The sequence below is a fragment of the Raphanus sativus genome, chromosome 5 (assembly GCF_000801105.2).
Source record: "Raphanus sativus cultivar WK10039 chromosome 5, ASM80110v3, whole genome shotgun sequence".
Classification (NCBI taxonomy): domain Eukaryota; kingdom Viridiplantae; phylum Streptophyta; class Magnoliopsida; order Brassicales; family Brassicaceae; genus Raphanus; species Raphanus sativus.
This window is the reverse complement of record NC_079515.1, coordinates 14081171-14103005: the sequence shown is the minus strand read 5'-3', so window position 1 is coordinate 14103005 and position 21835 is coordinate 14081171. Positions and strand designations below refer to the sequence as shown.

Below are 21835 nucleotides of genomic sequence, written 5' to 3'. Positions count from 1 at the left end.
TTTCATTTTTTTTTGTGTTTGAACCAAATCATATCGATTTAAGTCTGAGAAAACGTTTTGCAAACTCGCTTAAAGCGTTCGCAGAAACCGTTTGTGTAGACTTTTAGATCGTTTCACAAACTCGCTTTATGAAGCGTTCGTGGAAACGATTCAAATACATAACGTTTTGAATAACAAAGTATCTTAAACGTTTCGCGGAAGTGCTAGAGAGCAGATCGCAAACACGTTTTTGAAACCGTTTACAAAACCTTAAAACCCGTTTCATAAATCGTTTTTCAATCCGATTAAAGCTTTAGACAGAAAGCGATAAAGAGTTAAGATTGTAGAAGCCGGAAAACCGAATCAAATAAACGATATAATAAAAGCGAGATGTTAAGAAAAGAAACGATTGAATAGACGAAACGAAACCCGATAAGAAACCGTTCATGGAGTCGAGATATGATATCTCTTTCCTTAACTCTTTATATTCGCTCCGTAGTGAGACGGGACTGTACGAATATAGAGTCCCAGGATAAAACCATGGCGACGATTCACGCTTCACTCGTGAACGCCCTATCGAACTATAAAAGCTACGAAACACTCTCGAAACTAAAGACTTACGCTAAGGGATTTTTTGCTGTGATATCGATGTGAAAGTAAGTGAGAAATGAAGGAAGAGAGGAGGCGATATTTAAAGAGACGAAGACGACCCACTTCCCGCAACAGATGCTGCACGTGGACGACGATCTCGCGGAAATCGAGGGAGTTGAGTTGAGAAACTTTCTCCGCAAGATCTTCTCTTTTGACTCGTTCTCATCTTTGGGCGAACTGATAAACGTCGTGTCGTTTTCAGACAAACACCGCACCGTTTACACACGAACGTCATGCCGTTTTTAAGAAATTAAATAGTAAAACGTTGAGCTTAACTTGGTCCAAAAAGAATAGTCTTAACGGGCCGAAGGCCCTCCACCAAGACCCAAGACCCAAGCCCCAAGCCCACGCCGAGCCGGACGGACGGCGGCGGCGCGCGTGGAGAGCTCTTCCTTCCACTGAGCTGGTTAACATCTCATGTCTCAAAGACATATATATGCAACTCCATTTCTCCTCTTTTCCCCGATGTGGGATGTTCCCATGTGTTCCATTAAAGCCAACAGGCTTTTCTTCATTCCATGAGACCCATTTCGTTTTCACATATATATAATTATTAAAAGCCCATTGGTCTTTAATAATTGATCCAACAAGACATATACTTCGTCAACGTTTATAGGATTGAAACATAATCTTAAATGTAAATAACAAAAAAAAAGACTACCCACTACTCGCACTCGCTGAGTTGACTGAGTGCGATAATGGTATGTTGTCCTGATTTCAGAAACCTCACCAGTGATGCCTATAACAAATGGAATAACACGGTATAAGATGTATGGAAAAATACATAAACTTCTAATGGACAAAGTGCAGAAGAAACATATCTCGTTAGTGTTAGCTTACGCCATTAGTTACTCAAAAGATTGGAACCTGAACATCTCTGTAGGATCAATAGAAACTGGGGAGACATAATAGTAAAAATAAACTAACTGAAGTGTTAGGAAAAAATTTCAAACAATAAATCGGATCACTTTGGAAACTGAAGCAGACATATATAGAGCGTACTAATCATCATTTAGAACAAAAATTAAAGAGATATACTGAAAGCAAGATCAAGAATAACACTCGGAGAAACCAATCTAACCGACAAATATAAAATCAGAAGCACGGAAAAATTAATACGTTATACTGAAAGCAAGACCAATAATAGCTGTCGGAGGAAGTAATCTAACCGACAAATATAAAATCAGAATCACAAAAAAATCAATAAGATCTACTTAAAGCAAGATCAAGAATAACATCTAGAATATATCTAAACGTCAAATAATTTTTGGACATAGTAAGAGGCCTCCACAAGCATCCACAACAATCAACATCAGAGTTCATTAGGTAAACAAATTTTAGTATGTAATTTTCTGATTTTATAAGATTAAAGTACTGATTTTTTTGTAACAAACTAATCCCACCCTGATACGACTGGATCGAAACTTTAAACCCAAGGATTAACATGTCGACCAACTGCGAGCAACAGTCAGTCACTACATATGACTATATGACATGAGCTTCAAGTTAAATTAGAATATATTATCATAAGTTAGTCCAATTGATCGTTATTGGTTCTTACCTTTGCTGGTAATTGAAATCATTTGCCTTTAATTTCCTTTCATAAGCTCTGATATTGCCGATTGTGTTGAACCTGCAAAAAAAACTAACTCTTCAGTGGCGTTAGCAATTAAACGTGAATCCGTAGTATTCATAATCTGACCGGAGAATGCAAAGCGGCGTCGTAACAGGAGACTGCAGTTGAGACTGGAGGGAGAAAAGAAAATCTCATGGTTTAGTGAGACCAAGGTAAGCTGATTTAAAGCTTCAGGAGACAATACCATTAAGTCCAATAGAATATTGATCGGCAGACGTTTTGGGAAGAGAGAACGATTAGGATGGAAGATGAGTTCAACGATTAGGGACTTTCGTATTAATAAACACAAATATTTTTGAAACAGATTTGTGGGCTTAGGTTTGGATGGGCCGACTAATAATTTGAATAGAACCCATACGAAAACCCATTGGATTTAAGAACAGTGACGTGTCAAAACAAAATCTACTGATTGGACGAATTTCTATGCTGAGGTGGATAGGCTGAAATCACTTCCTCATTCCCTTTTAGTATAGTACTGATTACTTTATACACTTTTGACATCACTCGACTTTGTTAAACCAAGAAAGAAAAAATGTTTGGACCAATTAATTAAATACGTGTGACAATTTACTTAAACCAAAAGGAATAACACTGGTTGGAAAAATTAATCAAATTGTAAATGCAACCAGGATCCGATTAATAATGATGGTTGTTACAAATAGATAGATGGTAAACCAGTTTAAATCATACTCATTTAACAGTTTCTTTTAATTCTAAAAGACATTTACGATGCAGTATTTTTTTATACTTTTTTATCAGAATAGATAATATATATGAGTCTCAAAGCAAATATGCTTAGGAAAATAAGTTATCACCAAGTTTTCTTAATAAAATGCAAACACTATACTTAGAAAAAAATAAAGACAAAGTAAAGTATATATAAACAGGGGTCGACGACCTATTTCCACACCAGAACTTTCATATAGTAACAGATCCACACAAAGTTTCACCCTCATTGTAATTGAACAAAATTAAACTATGGAAACCTATTTCCCCCCCACTTTGAAAGTTCGAAACTCGTTTCCACACAGACGAAAATAAATCTTGGTTTTAATGGTTTATAACGTTAACCGATATTAAACCCGATGGTATTGGTTGATATTGGTATAATCCGACCCAGACGAAGATCCAATTAAAAACGAATAAAACCCGACTCAAACCACTATTAATTTTCCCCAAATCGATTTCCCTTTTTTAGAACCCTAAAATCTTGAAAAACCAGAGAACAAAACAGAGTGAAACTCAAAGAAGATGAGTGACGAATCTGGAAATTCGACTGGAACGTCTGCCGCTCGAGCAAGAGGTAGGGTTGTTGGTGTGCCGAAGAGATGCTGGTGTGGGGAACTGGTGGTGACGAAGATGTCTAAATCTGTACCGAATCCTTACAGGAGATACTATCGATGTGCATTTGCGGCTGAGAGAAAGGTTAGTTTGCGCTTGATATGAATGTCATTGTTCTTCTTTTTGTGTGGGTTAATTGAATCGAAATTATAAAGTGACAGAATCAAAATGTCTTTGTTTGTAGCTGAGTAACGATAATCACGCATACAAATGGGTTGATGAGGCATTGCTTGACGAGATTGAGGCATTGACATTTCGAGTAGGCAGACTTGAACGAACACTCATAGATGACCGTGTGGAAGAAGAGAGGAAGAAGTTTGCTGAGTTTGAAATGAAGTTAGAGACCGAGGTGTTTTCAAGAATGGAAGATGCCATTAGTGAAGCCAAATGGGAAATGAAGAAAGTGATGGGGATTGTTGCTTTAGGATGCTTGACCATGGTTGTGTTGTCTAAGATAATATAGCTTCAGTTTGATAAGTGTGTTTTGTTTCAGATGTTGTTTTCAAGAATGGAATATCTCATGAATTTGCTTTGTTAAGTGTGTTTTATTCAAGAATGGAATATCTCATGAATTTGCTTTGTTAAGTGTGTTTAGTTGGTTTCGTGTCATAAGAATCTCGAAAAACAAGATCTAAAAGCCATTAAAATATCATGTTAAACAAAGACTCAAGTTTGAACACACCAAAAGAGAGTTTGAACACACCAAAAGAGAGTTTAAAACCCATTATAATAGACTACAATGCCGAGAAATATGATCCTAATACAAGAAAAAAAGCTCCACTTCTTCACTTCACTTCATTCCTTCTTCACTTCTCAGCTTGAGTGGCTTGAGTGAAAACACCTTGAGAAGATTCAGGCTGAGAAGAGTCATCACTTAAAAAAGGCTGAAACGACACACACCAAAAACAAGAAAAATAAGACACAACCCACACCATAAACACAAACGACATACACAAAGAAATCAGAAACTCACCTTTTTGGATTCTTTTTATGGAATCTCGAGTTGTGATTGGCTTCACCACATACTCCACAATGCATGGTTCGCTTCAAGAACTTCTCTTTCTTTTTCACTGGTGATTCATTCACTCCTTTCTTCCTCTTTTTGTCTGCTTTAGTCTCCTTAGGACGGCCTGGTTGATCTGGTGGTGGAGGTTCAATGATTGGTGGTTCTGGTCCGACTGGCCAAAACTTTGCTCCCCGCAATGGAACAATCCCTTCAGCATATGTTTTCCTCCAAGTAGTTGTCTTAAACCAGTGAGCCACATAGTCTTGAGCTTCCAACCCTCTTGTCATCATAACTCCATATGCATGCTCACAAGGAATCCCTGTAATCTCCCATCTCCTACAACTGCAAGTCCTATTTGTCAAGCTCACCCTATGTGCACATCCATAAAGAGTTGAAGAATATGTCTTGTTCGTCGACGGTTTTACTGTCCCTTCATCCTAGACTTCAAAAAAGTGCCATCTACTCCAATTAGAGGCCTGCAAGTTTCTTTCCAATTTCTTCTAAGGACGTCAAAGCACACATAAAATCTGTTAAAGACATCAATCCTGTCATCATTACGCACGCAGTCAAGCTCCACAGAAGAATTCTCATTCGAGTTCCTTATCTCACTGCAGTAATCACGCAATCTTCCAAACTGCTCATCATATTCTCTTTCAATCCATCTCAGAGCTTTATTCCTAGCATGTTGACATTGCGGCCTTGTTACATTGATCTTCCATTTCTCCATAATCAGCTCCTCAATCTTCATTGGCATAAAATACTCAGGTTCTTCTCTGATCTTGTCAACAAACAAGCGAGCTATTTGAGGTACTTTGACCATCTCACATGTGCCAGTAGGAACACAACTATGATCCTTCTTCAGTATCTTCACCTGCCATTTGTTAGGAGATTTCCCTGAGGTTGGCAGTAAATACGCCAAGAGCAGCCTTTACCTTCACAAACAAACCCAATCTTTGTTTTATCATATCGATTCTGCTTGATGTTCCGGCCTGTTTTCAGAGCATAGTTCAGCACTTCCTCCTTAAACGCAATCCCACTGATGAAAACCTGCCCGACATACAACTCTCCATTGCCTCTCTTAATATCATTGCGCCGATAAACAATCCTCTGAATTTCCTCTCCTTCTTCATCATCGTCTGTCTCTGGATACAAGTTGTGCTTCACTGGAGGCTCATCAACCCAGCTCAATACTTCTTTCTCAATCTCATAGTCATTACGCTCCCTTCTATTTTCACCATCGGAGTCAACATCGGGAGGTTCAGCTTCGGAACTCTCTGATTCCAACTCAGGCTGAGCTTCGGCATTCTCTGGTTCAAACTCAGGAACATCACTCCAATCAACTGCTACATCAACCAGCGTTTCCATTTTTAACTTCCGGAAAAAAAAAAGATGATGAACACACTGTTTTCCCTTCAATTTCGACGGGAACCAGAAACAATAAACAATAAACAAAGAAGAAGAGTGTCGAGCTCACCGTTTTCCTTTCAATTTCGACGGATCAGTCCTTGACTCATGAAAGAAGAAGAAGGAGCTCTGTTTTGTGTCGTGAAAGAGATAGAGAGATTGGGGATTTAGGGATTTGGTCTTTTTTGGGTCAATTGGTTCATTAAAGCCGGTTTACTGTTTCTAATCGGGTTGCTAGGGTTCTAATCGGGTCATTTGGTATTAACTAGGTTGACCATTGGTTAACGTTTTAATCAAAGGCTAGTTAACCAACAGTAAACCGCTTAATGTCGATTTTAGTTCATTTATTTTCGTCTGTGTGGAAACGAGTTTCGAACTTTCAAAGTGGGGGGAAATAGGTTTCTATAGTTTAATTTTGTTCAATTACGATGAGGGTGAAACTTTGTGTGGATCTGTTACTATATGAAGGTTCTGGTGTGGAAATAGGTCGTCGACCCATAAAACAGCCATAAGACTTCATTAACACCAGTTAAGTACCTCTTAACAATTTATGTCAACCCATTTATAAATGGCTACTCATATTCATAACCAAAAAGACTTATATTATCCAAGATATCATACAAAGATTTATAGCAAAGCACTAATACTGTTAGATAGAATATATAACATATAAAGTTAAGTTTTTATAGATAATATTACCAAACGAGATTATAACAAAGGTTGTTACAAAACTCCAAAGGATAATCCAAAGAAAAATGAAAAACAAACGGTAGTCTTAAGCAACCACAAGATTTGATAACAAAACATGAATATCAAGAGTTCTTATTCAGCTATAACAAGTATGTATCTACCTCTGATAGCAATTGTTTCGTACCCATTTAAATAAAGATAACTGTTTTGATTTTTGTCTATTTTATGATATTCTAATATGGACCACATTACAGACTTTATTCTTCAGGATAAATGAAGTCTTTTTGCATTATTTATGTTATTTTAATGAACCATTTGCTCTTTTTGTTAGTTACTTGCATTCAGTATCTATCATCATCACTAAAATATTACTCTAATCCCATGCAAAATTTAAACTTTTCATCTTAAAAAATATATTAATTTCAACACTTATGTATGCGCGGGGATCGAATCTAGTTTAAATATAATAACCAAAAAAATTACCTTTCCTCATTCTCAATCTTCCATTAATAAAACTTAATTTACACAAAAAAATAATTTTTCAATTTTTTTTAATACCACAATTTTTGGTTTTAATTTAAAGAAATACAACAAACAAAAGTTAATTTTTTTCACAAAATGGTCTTTATTTTATATTTCGCCTAAGGCAAAAAACTTAAAAAAAAAAAGAAAACAAAAAAAAAACTTTTTTTAAGACGAACTGGGTATACTAAACACAAGAAGGTAAAATCTTTGTAAACGCTTTTTTTTATTATTTCCCAAAATAATATACTCAGCCCTTGCAAGTTGCACAAACTGAAGGGAGCCATACGAGTAAAATAACAACTGAAACTGTAGGAAAAAAAACACATTGCAGGAGATGGATCACTCCACCGTTTCACCTATCCTCGGACAGACGTATCTGCCTTTTTTTTTATATGACATTTGAAAAACAGAGCGTAAAGATCCTCCTCTTTATTTAAAAAGATTTCTGTCAGTTCCTTTCACCGCTGACTACTGCTTGCTCAAGTTTCTGATGACATATGGAAGAATGCCTCCATGGTTGAAGTATGCCAATTCCACCTACATATTTACCATTGGTTAGTTCACATCTCACAAACCGTTTTGAAAACGGATTATTTTTTTAATTTTACTTACCTCAGTGTCAAAGCGGACTGTGCAAGTGAAAGACTTTCCGTTGTCGGTAGTGACGGTAACATCTTGTCCAGGTCGTATCTCCGATATATCAGTAGGGAGATGGATCGTGTAGCGTTCGTGACCTGTCAATCCCAGTGAGTCTGCATCTTCGCCGGACTTAAAGCACAGTGGGATGATTCCCATTCCCACCAAGTTGCTTCGGTGAATCCTCTCAAAACTCTTTGCTATCACTGCTTTAACACCCTGAAAGATTCAAATTTAATTTGTCTCAGTGGCTGTAAAATCTTAAGACGAGTTTATGCAAGCGAACAGGGTTCTAAACAAACCTGTAGCATAGGCCCCTTAGCAGCCCAATCACGTGAACTACCACTTCCATACTCAGCACCAGCTAGAATAATTGTGTCTTCTCCAGATGACTTGTACCTCTGATAATACAATATAGACATTATGTGATAAGGTGGTAACATTAGACATGATCAACGTACAGTACATCATACAAACTTCGAATAAATAAAACATAAAACAAACCATGGCCGCGTCGAAAACTGAGAGCTTCTCTCCAGAAGGAATGTGAACGGTCTTAGGGCCAACTTCCCCATTCATGAGCTTATTAACGATACGGATGTTAGCAAAAGTTCCTCTGGCCATTATTTCATCATTACCACGGCGACTTCCATATGAGTTGAAGTCCTTGCGATCAACGCCACGCTCCATGAGATACTTCGCAGCGGGACTGTCCTTTTGGATGTTACCAGCTGGCGAGATGTGATCAGTGGTGATACTGTCACCAAAGTTGAGCAAACAGTAAGCATCCTTCACACTGTGTGGGCCTGGAGGATCCATGGTCATGTCCTTAAAGTATGGTGGCTCGTGAATGTAAGTTGACTTGGGATCCCATGAGTAGAGGGTATTTTCAGGAACAGACAGCTCATTCCACATCGGGTTACCCTTGGTGATCGACTCATATGTTGCTCGGAACATGTCAGGCAAAACACTCGATTGAACAACCTGATCCATATGTGGAAAGACCCATTAAAAAATCCTGTATCAGGGGGAGTTTTGTTCTCTGTGTATATACCTCGGCAATTTCTTCCGTGGTTGGCCAGATGTCCCTTAAGAAGACCTCCTTGCCATTCTTTCCAGTGCCAATGGGCTCCGTTTCAAAGTCAATGTTGACCTGGGAAATAAGAAAAAAAAAAGAGAGTTAAATTAGCAATGTGATGAAGGATCATGTGTAATTATCACATACAGAAGTGTAGGTTGAATTTTTACAAGTTCATGCGATTTATTACCGTTCCAGCAAGAGCGTATGCAACAACCAAAGGCGGAGATGCAAGGTAGTTGGCTCTTGTTAGTGGATGAACACGACCCTCAAAGTTCCTGTTTCCGGAAAGCACAGCAGCCGCCACAATGTCTAACAACAAGCAATAAGAAATTAGCCACACAAATTAGATATACAAACGTAACAAGTCCAAAGAAAGTCTTAGTTGTGAATACCATTTTCTGTGATAGCAACTCCCACTGATTCATTAATTTCTCCGGAGTTACCAATGCATGTAGTGCAGCCATAGCCGACAATATTGAATCCCTGCTGATTCAGATATTCTTGCAGTCCACTGAATAGAGTGTAATATCAACATCAGTTATCCCACACCGAAGCAAGAATCAAGCTTAACAACAAAAAAACTTGAAAACACTACGACGTACCTCTTTAATAAGTATTTTGTAACAACTCCTGAGCCTGGCGCAAGACTTGTCTTTATCCAAGGCTTAACCTAGAGAGGCAAGTTTTTTACAAAGGATTACAAAAGTCAGGCCCTCAGATAGATGACTAATTTGATCTAGTGCCTGAAACCAACCTGTAGGCCAAGGTCACAAGCCTTTTTGGCAACAAGACCGGCACCAAGCATGACACTGGGGTTTGATGTATTAGTACAGCTTGTGATCGCAGCAATCACCACACTTCCATGTTTTATCTCTGCTGGTTTTCCATTGAACGAAAAGTTCGCCACTTTTTCTTGTGCCTCTTTAGGAATTGCAAAACCCTGCAGAAAATGTAAAGCACAATGCATTTAAAGAAACAGTGGCACCCAAATGTGGAACAGCAGCCAATATATAGACTGAGTAGGTTCTAATGAAACAAGACCTCAATGAAGCTCCTAATTGCATACCTTGAATCCAACTTTATTGTCGAGACATGAATTCCAGTCAGCTTTCATTTCCTTCAAAGGAACACGATCATGTGGCCTGCAAAGTAGATATCACTAAGATGGATCAAGTAATCAAACAATACAATATAGAAAAACCAACAAAAGACGTACCGCTTTGGTCCAGAAATGCAAGGTTCAACGTTGTCCAGGTTCAGTTCTAGATATGACGAGTAAGCCCGCTCTTGCTGAGGCTTTATTGTTCACGAAGTAAAAGAAGTCATATCAGACCCAACAAGCAAAACTTATACAACCCCAAGCATGTAAAGCAGAAGGCTGATTTACCTCATTGTAGTCAACAAACATATTGTTTGCCCGAAGATATGCTTCAATCATGGCCACCTGAAATGACAGTATTATATCAGCCCAGACAAATGGATGAATATACCCAGGACGATTAAAGCCAAAAGACTCACGGTCTCATCACTTCTTCCAGTCAATTTGAGATACTGTAGAGTCACATGATCCACAGGGAAGAAGCCCATGGTTGCACCATACTCAGGAGACATATTGGCAATTGTAGCCCTGTCGGCTAGGGACAGCCCACTCATACCATCACCTAAGAAGAAAAAAAGACTTAGATACTCCAACAAATACATGTCAATCAATAAGGAGGTAGACACTTGAGTTCATAAGGCAATATCTTACCATAAAACTCAACAAACTTTCCAACAACGCCATGCTTCCTCAGTATTTGAGTTACTGTTAGAACCAAATCAGTAGCTGTAACACCATTTCGCATTTTCCCGGACAGTTTGAATCCAACAACACCAGGCAATACCATACTCATGGGCTGTCAAAGAAAAAGGAGTTAGTAGAAGGAAGGTTATACAGTATACAAACATCAATAATTCGAGTAAAAGAATCATAAATTTTGTTATCTAATCTTATAATCAGTAAAGTAGCTCCAGATCTACCAACATAAGATATGGCTATGGTAGATGATACTATTCGATAATTTACCTGGCCAAGCATTGTCGCCTCAGCTTCAATGCCTCCAACTCCCCATCCAGCAACTCCCAAGCCATCGATCATAGTTGTATGTGAATCAGTTCCAACCACACTGTCTGGGTAGAGAACGCCTTGGGTGTTGAAAACAACTCTTCCAAGATATTCCAAATTGACCTGAATTTTTCCGAACAGGGTTAAAGGACTTCAAAATGAACAAAAGAAGAAAATCAAATGAAGGCAACACTGGAACTTGAAGTTGAAAAAGGAAAAAAAAAAACCAAAGAACATGTACTTGCACACTGTAAAAGAGTTACCTGGTGCACAATACCAGAGCCAGGAGGCACAACAAGCATGTTCTGGAAGGCAGTAGAACCCCATTTAAGGAAAGCAAACCTCTCCTTGTTCCTCTGGAACTCAAGCTCCATGTTTGCTTGCACAGCATTCTCAGATCGAGCAACATCAACTTGAACAGAATGGTCAATCACAAGATCCACCGGAACCTGGGAGACATGGTCTACGTAAGAAGAAATCCAGAAGCCTAAGATAAGATTAAAAAAAAAAGAAAAAAAAAGCAAGGTACCAAGGGGTTGATTTTGTTGGAATCACTGCCCAGCTTGTTCATAGCATCACGCATACAAGCAAGGTCAACAACAGCAGGAACTCCAGTAAAGTCCTGGAGAAGAACACGAGCTGGCTTGAACGGAATCTCGACTTGTTTAGGAGCAGTCTTTTCCCAGTCGATAATCTTCTCAACATCTTCCTTGGTGACTTGGAAGTTATCACAATTACGAATCGCAGACTCGAGAAGAATCCTGATAGAGTAAGGCAGTTTATCTGCAACAACAAAGTGATTAATTTCCTCTTAGGTTTGGGTCACACGGTAACTTATAAAACAATCAAATGGTTGGTTGATAGAGATTTAATATTACCAATCCTTGGATCATTGAGAGCAGGCAAGCTGTAGAACTTTCCGAACTCTCCACCACCAGGCTTAGGAAGAGTCGTGAAGATTCCCTTAAAAGGATGCTCTGACGCTGAGATAAATAATAATAAATAAATAAGCACAGATCGAAAGTATTTAAGATGGCGAAATCGAAGGTAGATCCGGAGAGAGAGAGAGAGAAATGTTACCCATGGAAGAGAAGTTCCTCTGGAGTCTGTCTAAAACGGGAGAAGCAGTTCTGATCTGAGAGGTGAGGCCAAAGGGGGAAGGTCTGGAGTGAAGGCAATGGCTCCACCGAGGAAGTGATCGGAAAGCGGGGGAGGAAGTGGCGAAAGATCTCTGACCGAGAAGAGAACAAGGAGATGCGGCGGAGGAGGAGGAAGGAGTCAAAGAGGATGATCGGAAGGAGCGAGAGGAAGCAGCTCGAAGGATGGAGGAAGATGCGTTTTTATACATGACGAAAAAAATCAAATCACACTTTCCGATGCAGGTTGTTGAGGATAGATAAGGATAATGATAATGATAATGATGATGATGGAGTGATGAATCAGATGAAGACGATCATGGAGGAGGAGCGCATCTGACGACTGAAGGCAAGAGAGAGGCGTGTGGAGACGAAATGAAGCCTAGGGCTGCGTGCCATTTAAGAGCTGAGATCATATTTTATTTCCGATTTATCTCGCTATGGGCCCCGCTTTAACAAATCATCCCTTTTGATAAATTACTAGGGGTTAACCCGGGCTACGCCCGGGACAATTATTTTTTCTCAAATATTTTGTATATAATTATTTCGTTGGATATTGTATTCTGAACTATATATTTTGTGAATCTATGGATATTTTATAGTTATAATATGCATAATAAAGAATTTGAATATTTTTGAGTTTTAAATTATTTTATTTTACACTGATGTAAACATTTTTGTGATAGTTGAACTTTTTTGTTTTATTTTTTTGTGATAGTTTAATCTTTGAAAGTTTTGTATATATTTGAACTCTTATTTCTATTTTTTATGGGATCTAATAAATATTTTCCAACGGAACTTTATATTATATAATCAGAACATCTGGTATTATATATGTTTTTTCTTTTGACTAAATTTTTTTTTCCTATCATTTTGTTTTTAAAAATTGGCTTTAAAATTAATCAAATCAAATGTCAATTAAAAACCAAATACATAAACGGATCGCAATCTCTTATCCACATTAACCTAACCAAACCAAATGTCAATAACCAAAAACATAAACAGGATCCTAATCTCATCTCCACGTTGACGGAAACGATTCGTGCCCGTAAATTAATTTTATATTTTTATCACGTCAAATTTTTCTATTAGTTTACAAATAAAATTACAAATCAAAAATAGAATCATGTTTTTAAAGTTTGTTCTAATTTAGTTTCTAACAGTATGTCACTTCGATTATTTTTAACAAATAAACATATAACTAATAGTTGTATCCTAAATATAAATCTAATTTAGTTTTTCGAATTTGTTTTTCACTTTTATACACAATCACATGAAAAAAGTAAAATAATATTATCATAAACTAAGCTTGCCATCATTTTCATTTGTCATGGAAAATCAGTCGATGACTTGAAAAACCGTTTTTTATAACAGATCATTTTCTCTTCTCGTATGTGCTTGCTTCTTGAAATTTTCCGCAAAAAATCACCAATTTCATCCAGTCAAATTTTGAATTGTGAGATGTGTCAAAAAGGGTCTCTCTGATTGAATTAAAGACTTAAAGGTAATGAAATATTGGTGTAGAGAATCGGTTTCAACGCATAGTTTGCTCTTCTCCTTCATCCTTCTTCTCATTCTCAAGCTTGTTCATGTTCTTTTTCAATTATGGTGATCAGTTTCTTTCTTTATTTTTCGTAATTGCTGCATTGACTTTTCTTTTGTAGAGCTAAAGATAGAATAATTATATGAATCAGTTGATGTACAACTATAAAATTGGATCCTTGTGTGTTTAAATTTCCGGTTTGTGGCAGTGAGATCCTTTTCATTAGGTTTTGGCAAAGCCACTATTTGTTACTTTCAAGATCTTGCTATGTGTACATCTTAAAGATCAATATGGTATACTTTTTAACTTGTAATATTAATCGCGGCTGTGTTTATGGATGATGTGTTTGTTTATGATAGATGGTTGTGTCCCTCACTCCTTGTGTTGCAATTGTTTATGATGAAAGATTTGGTTGTGTCTTACCATTGCTTGTATGTGTTTATGGCTGGTGTGTTTGCTTATGATAGATCTAGATTTAGTTTTTTCGTTATTGTTCAATAATACTTACCATCATTCTAGAAAATTGTAACTCGTTATGATTTATTTTCTTTTTGTTCTTAGGAAAGAATGGTTCTTGCTCATTTGTGTGATGAACTGAAATGAGAAGACTAAAAACAGTCATGTGCATGGTAAAAAATCCACAATTTTCACTCGCCATTCTCTCTATCTTACTGGTTTGGAAACAATATATTTTATTTTCAAAATGTAGTCTCTACTCTATATTTCCTTTGCAAACGCTATAACTGCAAAATTGAATGATGAGTATATTTTTTTGCATATTTACATTTTTCTAGAGAATATAAAAGACACTTATGCCTAGAGATGAACAAACTATGAGTGATGAAGCGATATGAGAAATATTTCATATAAGTTGATTCTTCACTATGTGCATGTAAACTTATCCTTTTTTATAACACTTTTTTTGTAACACAAATGTGAACTTATCCAAACATATTTTTTTGTATAGAAGAGACTTTTACTATATTTTATGTAATATTTCTATTTCTCTTTACGATAAAAGTTTAATGTAAATTTTTAATTTTGTATATTTAATTATTGTTTATTTTTTTCTTATATTGTATATAAACTTATTATAATTTTCTTGCTTTTATATCAAATGATAATATTATGATATATGTTTAATGTAGTATTTCTATTTCTTATATTGTATGCTTGTTTTTCTTATAATGTTTATTTACTTATAAAATATTTGAAAATAATAAAAGTGTACAACTATAAATTTTCAGATAGATGTTAATTTATTTTTTTCATTTCTTATATTGTTTATTTATTTATCATTTATTTTTTTATATTGTGTATTTACTTATTCTAATTGTTTGGCATTTTATATCAAATTGTAATATTCTATTTACGATAGATGTTTAATGTAATATTTCTATTTCTTAATTGTATATTAACTTACTTATTTTTTATTTTTATTTTTATTTTATATTTACTTATTCTAATTTTCTTGCTTTATATTGTATGCTTATTTTATTATATTGTATATTTACTTATAAAAATATTTGGAAATAATAAAAATGTAAAACCGTAAAATTTTTAAGATAGATGTGTAATGTAGTTTTTACATTTTTTATATTGTATATTTACTTCTTTTTTTTTACTTTTTCTTATATTGTATATTTACTTATTATAGTTGTTTTGCTTTTATATCAAATTTTAATATTATGATAGATGGTTAAAGTAATATTTCTATTTCTTATATTTCATATATAATTATTATTTATTTTACTACATATTTTCAGATATATATGTTTCATGTAGTTTTTCTATTTCTTATATTGAAAATTTACTTATTTTTTATTTTTTATCTTGTATATGTACTTATTCTAGTTTTATTTATTTTATATCAAATTTTAGTATTACGATAGATGTTTATGTAATATTTATATTTCTTATATTTTATATTTAGTTATTATTCATTTTCTTTATATTTCATATTTATTTATTTTTTTAATAATGTCAGGTGACATCTTTGGGAAATATTACATTTAGATTTTTTTTTGGAAATAATAAAAATGTAAACTAAACGTAAAAAATGTAATACTACCATTTTTTATATTTTTATATTTTTATTCTAATGATAAAATATTTGGAAATAATAAAAGTGTACAACTATACATTTTCAGATAGATGTTAATTTATTTTTTTCATTTCTTATATTGTTTATTTATTTATTTTTTATTTTATATTGTGTATTTACTTATTCTAATTGTTTGGCATTTTATATCAAATTGTAATATTCTATTTACGATAGATGTTTAATGTAATATTTCTATTTTCTTAATTGTATATTAATTTACTTATTTTTTATTTTTTATATTTTATATTTACTTATTCTATTTTTTTTTATTTATATTGTATGCTTATTTTTATTATATTGTATATTTACTTATAAAAATATTTGGAAATAATAAAAATGTAAAACCGTAAAATTTTTAAGATAGGTGTGTAATGTAGTTTTTACATTTTTTATATTGTATATTTACTTTTTTTTTATTTTTTCTTATATTGTATATTTACTTATTATAATTGTTTTGCTTTTATATCAAATTTTAATATTATGATAGATGGTTAAAGTAATATTTCTATTTCTTATATTTCAAATTTAATTATTATTTATTTTACTACATATTTTCAGATATGTGTTTCATGTAGTTTTTCTATTTCTTATATTGAAAATTTACTTATTTTTTTTATTTTTTATCTTGTACATGTACTTATTCTAATTTTATTTATTTTATATCAAATTTTAATATTACGATAGATGTTTATGTAATATTTATATTTCTTATATTTTATATTTAGTTATTATTCATTTTCTTTCTATTTCATATTTATTATTTTTTTAATAATGTCAAGTGACATCTTTGGGAAATATTACATTTAGATTTTTTTGGAAATAATAAAAATGTAAACTAAATGTAAAAAATGGAATACTACCATTTTTATATTGTATATATTTTATTCTTATTTTCGAAATTATTTATTCAACTTAAACATAAAATGGTAATAATTCGTTATAGACATTTTAATGTAATATTTCTTATATTATATTCTTTAAAAAAAATAGTGACACGTGGCATCTTTCTGAAGAAGTTTGTTCCGATGATGTGGACGCTCCCTGGTGCTTCAAAACTGTACTTTTAATAGTATAGATTAGGTTCTAAATGATCGTCAAAAAATGTGAATAATAACATATCACTAGTCCGCCTTTTATGCAGAGTGAATTTTTTTTAATTAAGATGTATTTAAATATTATAAACAATATTTATTTCAACTGGCTTTTGTTGTTCACATGGATGCAGAGTTACCGGCTTGGTTTTCCGAATCTAGATGAGAGTTTTTGTTTACCCTGATGACAAAAAAAAAAAATACTTATTTCGTTACCGATAATTTCTTTTACATTTAATTAAAGATAGACAATTATGTATCATTTGGCTCAGTTTTATTATGTTCAGTTCGGATCTTTGTGGCTTCGGTTTCGGATTCTGATAACTCATTTAATTTTTTTTTTAAATTAAAGTTTATATATATTTTTAATCTCTAAAAATATAAAAATAAAAATAATATATAACATATAAAGTTTAATATTGTATGTCAAAACACTTAAACTTAACATAAAAATTGGTTTAGCTTAAATATTTGGATAGAAAATCAATAGATATTTTAAGTATTTTTGGTATTTTTAGTATTTTTAGTACGATTTATCTATTTTAAACATGTAGTTTATGTGTATATATTTCCAAGTATTTTGGACAATTTAAAAAAAATCTTATATATTTTGTATATTTTTAGATATTAAATTTAAAAATAATTATTATATTTAAGTCTACAAATCTGGTTCGAATATACTTGGACATCCGAAATATTTCGGTTCGGATCGGATTTGGTTCCGGTTCTCTAAATACCAAAATTTTCAACCCGTTAGGATATCTAACCAATTTTGGTTAAAGTTCAGCACTACTTTTCAGATTGGATTTGGTTCGGTTTTTTGGATTCAAAATTTTCCCAAATCTATATTTTCTATTATAACAAAATTTCCAATGAAAGTGATGATGGTTCATATTTATTTTGGGTATGCGATAATTTTTAAACCAAAACCACATTAAACTATGTATGTGATCTATTTAGTTAATCATTAAAAATTATCTAGCTCATTTAAGGAAAACGATGAACTGGACTCTTAAAATGTTACTATTTCAGATTATAAAATTTCAAATTATTCTTTGTCAATGTTATGACGAAGAGAAATAGGTTAGGGTTAGGTAGCAAATTTATTGTGCAATCTATGTTTTTGCTAGGTTATTTCAATAGCAATCTTTGATGCATCAATCTTTTGTAAATTTTTTTGAAAAATACTAATTAATAAGATTTTACACTTGCTAAAGTAATCAATTGTTTCTTAGTTAATATATATGGGATCAGAATAATCATATAAATCAAAACAATGTGTCTTGTTTATTTACAATACTTTTATGGTAAGTAAATCAAAATAATTATTTTATCCGGTATATAATTAAATTTGAATGACATTGAGATAGATGTATAATATATATTGTTATAAATATATATCACCATAAGGTTTTATTAACATATTTATATTTTCTGTAACAAAAAATTTTAACCATTAATCTCAATTTTTTTATGTGATAGTTTTTCAATGCAAATTTTAAATAAATATATTTATGTATTTTATATTGTACATATTTTAATTTAAATGATATTAATATATGAGTATATATTAAATGAGAATTCATATCAATACGATTTTATGATCATTTGTATCTTGTTATAACAAGAACAAAATTCATTCATTGTTCACAAAATTTTCAAAGTGGAATTTTTAAAATTTTAATAATTTATAGTCATTTAAAAAAAATCAAAATATAACATAAAAAAAAATCTAAAGTTTTTTATTATATAGTTGATGTGATTGTTTAATTTATTTTAATAATATAAAATTAAACAAAAATGAGAGAGAATACAAAAATTGTCATCAAATCTTTATTATTCATAATCATTAATTGCCATATATACATTAATCATATTAGGTAACTTCGTAACTTTTATTTAAGGAAATAATATTTTTATACACTAATAATCAATTTAATAGTTAGTTTACTAAAAAGTATAATATATATTAGGATGAACCAACCTATTTTTCTAAGGATCCTAAGAATCATCCTAGTATAATATATACTAGATTTTGACCCGCGCTTTTGAAGCGCGGAATATTTTACGATGAAAAGTTTCACTAATAATTTAACAAATATTTTGGTTATTTTTAAAGAGTTTGTATTTAAAATATTTTTGCATTTAAATCAGTATTTTTAAATTCAACCCGATTGTGATTATACCGGTTAATCCGGAGATCTGACAATTCAATTTATGTTTTTAAAATATTCATATTAAAAAATCACTAAAACCCGAGACTAACCGATTGAACTGATGGATGACCGATATGTAATCTAATTGGATTTAAATTGTAATAGTTTCATAATTTGTAATCTTATAATCGAAATTTTAAAGTTCACTATTTTGCAATTTATGAAATTATGACGTTTCTACAAAATTTTAAAGAGAAAATGATAGATCTAAAAAAAACTAAGATTAATTATTGTATTATTTGGAAACATTGATAGTAGTATAAAAATATATTGTTTGGAAACATTGATAGTAGTATAAAGAAATAAGTATATTGTTTGGAAACATGGATAGTAGTATAAAGAAAGGAACATTAATGACTTAATGTATGTTTAACTATAAAGTATAAATGTGTATTTAATTTAAAAACTTACAAAATAAATGTTAGGTCCAACAGAATGTTTCTGTTTTAATAAGATAGATTAGGATGAACCAACCTATCTGATCCCGGTCGGGTTTGGTATTAAAATGATAAATCTATTGTTATTCAAACATGAATATTAAAATCTATTATTATTGAATTTGACATTTCGTAAGTACTCTGAAATCCACTGTTATTGAAAATATTTTAAGTTGCGGAGTTTTAAAGTTTTCAGATGATTTTAAGGTGTTTGGATGGAGTTTCTTAGTTTAAAAAAAAACTCAAATCTCATGGTTTTAGGTGATATTCCAGAGTAGTTTAACCAAAATCACCTAAATCTCTGCAACTTATTGAAATAATCTAAAACTCCATTAATAAACAAATCACATCAAATGTTAAATTGAATACACCCCTCTTAGGATTTGAAAAAGACACGAAATACCTAAATCGCATCAAATTTAGTCAAAATCTATCATATAAATCTAAAAGTGTACACAATAACTTAAAATAAACTATTAGGGGGTGTTGTTCGTTGTAGATGTTAAACTCAACTCCAGCTGATTTAAAATGTGTAATATTTTGAGTGATTCATTAATGATTTATAGTTACTTCTTATAATCAATACTAATGGATTTAAAAATAGATCATATTTTTTTAAAAATATTTTTGATTTATCTATTCAAATATGTCAGATTTAAGAATGATTCACTATTGATTTTAGGATGATTTAAAATTAAAATTATTGACTATAGTCTCCTGAAAACACGACCTTAAATTTATAACTATGAAAACAAAACTTGAAATGTATTAAAAGCAGAAAAAGAAAACCCAAAACCAACATAAGAAAAAACACATAAAAGTTCAATAAAAATACTTCCACCGACATTTTAACAAAAAACGTCTTGATTCCGAGATGATGAATCTGCGTAAGTGCTTTGAAACGAATACAGTCCTCCAAGTCTGAAATTTCCTTTAAAGCATCTCATACATTAATCTTTCTTTCTGATGCTTCTTTTTGTTGTCTTTCTTCTCTTCGTTGTATTATATTCAAGATCTGAGTACTAACAGCCATTGCTGGATTTTCATCCTTCTGTAAAACACCTCTTTCGGATCTTGCTCTTTTCTTTGGTTGAAACTTCTCCGTACGAGACTCTGGAACTGTCTGAGAATCAAATGTTGCATACTGTTCTGAAAGCTCATGATCATGAGTTGATGCACCAAACTCATATATGTTGTCTACATCATTCCTATTTTCTTCATTTGAAGTCTCTACAGCTTTGTATGTACGCGCATCAGTACCATCAGCTAATTAAACTGCGTTTTCCGAGTAGCAATGTCTTAATATGATTTGCAAATCCTCAAAAATTCAAATGTATCACTACGTAAATTTTTATGTTTTGGATGTGTTATGAAGAAAAAATAAATCAATTACACATAATATGCTTCATAATTACTATATCCAGATTTTCAAATATAAAATACTTACCTTTAAATAATCATTCCAGACTTCATTTGAAGCTGTAAATTTTGTGGTTAAAGGATCCCAACTGAAACCAGAAGAATAAAGTAGAAGGTCGGCACAATTTTGATGTTGTAGTTTTAAATACTTGTGTCTGCTTTGATAGTTCTTGAAATATTTTGCACGGAAGACATCTTTATTGAGTTCTGGCAAAATCTTTGATTCAACGGTAAATTTACTGAAGGAGCCAGAAGAGTCATGCCAGTTATTGTTAACTGCTTCCACAAGAAGTTGTATTAATATCCTAGTCTCGTAATGATTCCATGAATTATAGTCACCTTTTTCTTTTTCATTTCTTCGTGAATCTCCCATCTAATGAGACATTATAAAATTCAGGATATCTTCTCACTGAGTAAGGACAAGTAAGATACATAAACATCAAAAGTCAATAATACATGTATTGCAAATGTCCTTGTAAGTTATAATTCTACATTTTATTAAATGTCAATTAGATCCATTTTTCTAAAATCACTAGGTTGTAAGGTAGTGACCTTCAATGCTATAATAAAAGAACGTTGCACAACCATAAGAAAAAAAAACATGTATAATGATCATCCATCTATTTCAAATATATAAGGTATAATGCAAAACTATTAAAAAAAAGAATGTAAGAAGAAAGAATAAGAAGTTTCTAACCTTTTCTCTCGAGTTTAATGATGTTTATGCTTCAAAGAGAGATGGTCATGATCCTATATATATGCAGTTAGTGGGTACGTTTTTTTGAAGAGGTAAACATGAAATTAATAAGATAATCAGCAGCAAGTTATTCATAAGT

The 21835-nt window shown here is 32.5% G+C and overlaps 2 protein-coding genes and 1 long non-coding RNA gene across 3 annotated transcripts; 1 reads left to right on the top strand and 2 right to left on the bottom strand.

Moving 5' to 3' along the window:
• Nucleotides 1-1447: 1447 nt before the first annotated feature.
• On the bottom strand, nt 1448-2519 carry LOC108856490 (uncharacterized). The gene is made up of 3 exons (XR_008934398.1): nt 2333-2519; nt 2192-2263; nt 1448-1525 (listed from the first exon to the last, which is right to left on the bottom strand). It is a non-coding gene; the product is annotated as an uncharacterized LOC108856490 (long non-coding RNA).
• A 998-nt stretch (nt 2520-3517) lies between these two features.
• LOC108861225 (uncharacterized protein At4g04775-like) lies at nt 3518-4070 on the top strand. Its single transcript, XM_018635053.1, has 2 exons — nt 3518-3691; nt 3792-4070. The coding sequence occupies exons 1-2, from the start codon at nt 3518-3520 to the stop codon at nt 4068-4070; spliced, it is 453 nt and encodes a 150-aa protein (XP_018490555.1).
• Nucleotides 4071-7436: 3366 nt separating this feature from the next.
• Nucleotides 7437-12587, bottom strand: LOC108862400 (aconitate hydratase 3, mitochondrial). The gene is made up of 19 exons (XM_018636511.2): nt 12134-12587; nt 11932-12036; nt 11583-11836; nt 11317-11502; nt 11015-11176; nt 10700-10844; nt 10468-10610; nt 10337-10393; nt 10166-10245; nt 10016-10091; nt 9704-9889; nt 9552-9619; nt 9342-9460; nt 9137-9258; nt 8923-9021; nt 8373-8852; nt 8171-8269; nt 7845-8087; nt 7437-7769 (listed from the first exon to the last, which is right to left on the bottom strand). Exons 1-19 carry the CDS (start codon nt 12399-12401, stop codon nt 7701-7703), a joined length of 2961 nt encoding a protein of 986 aa, XP_018492013.1. The 5' UTR covers nt 12402-12587; the 3' UTR covers nt 7437-7700.
• Nucleotides 12588-21835: the final 9248 nt, after the last annotated feature.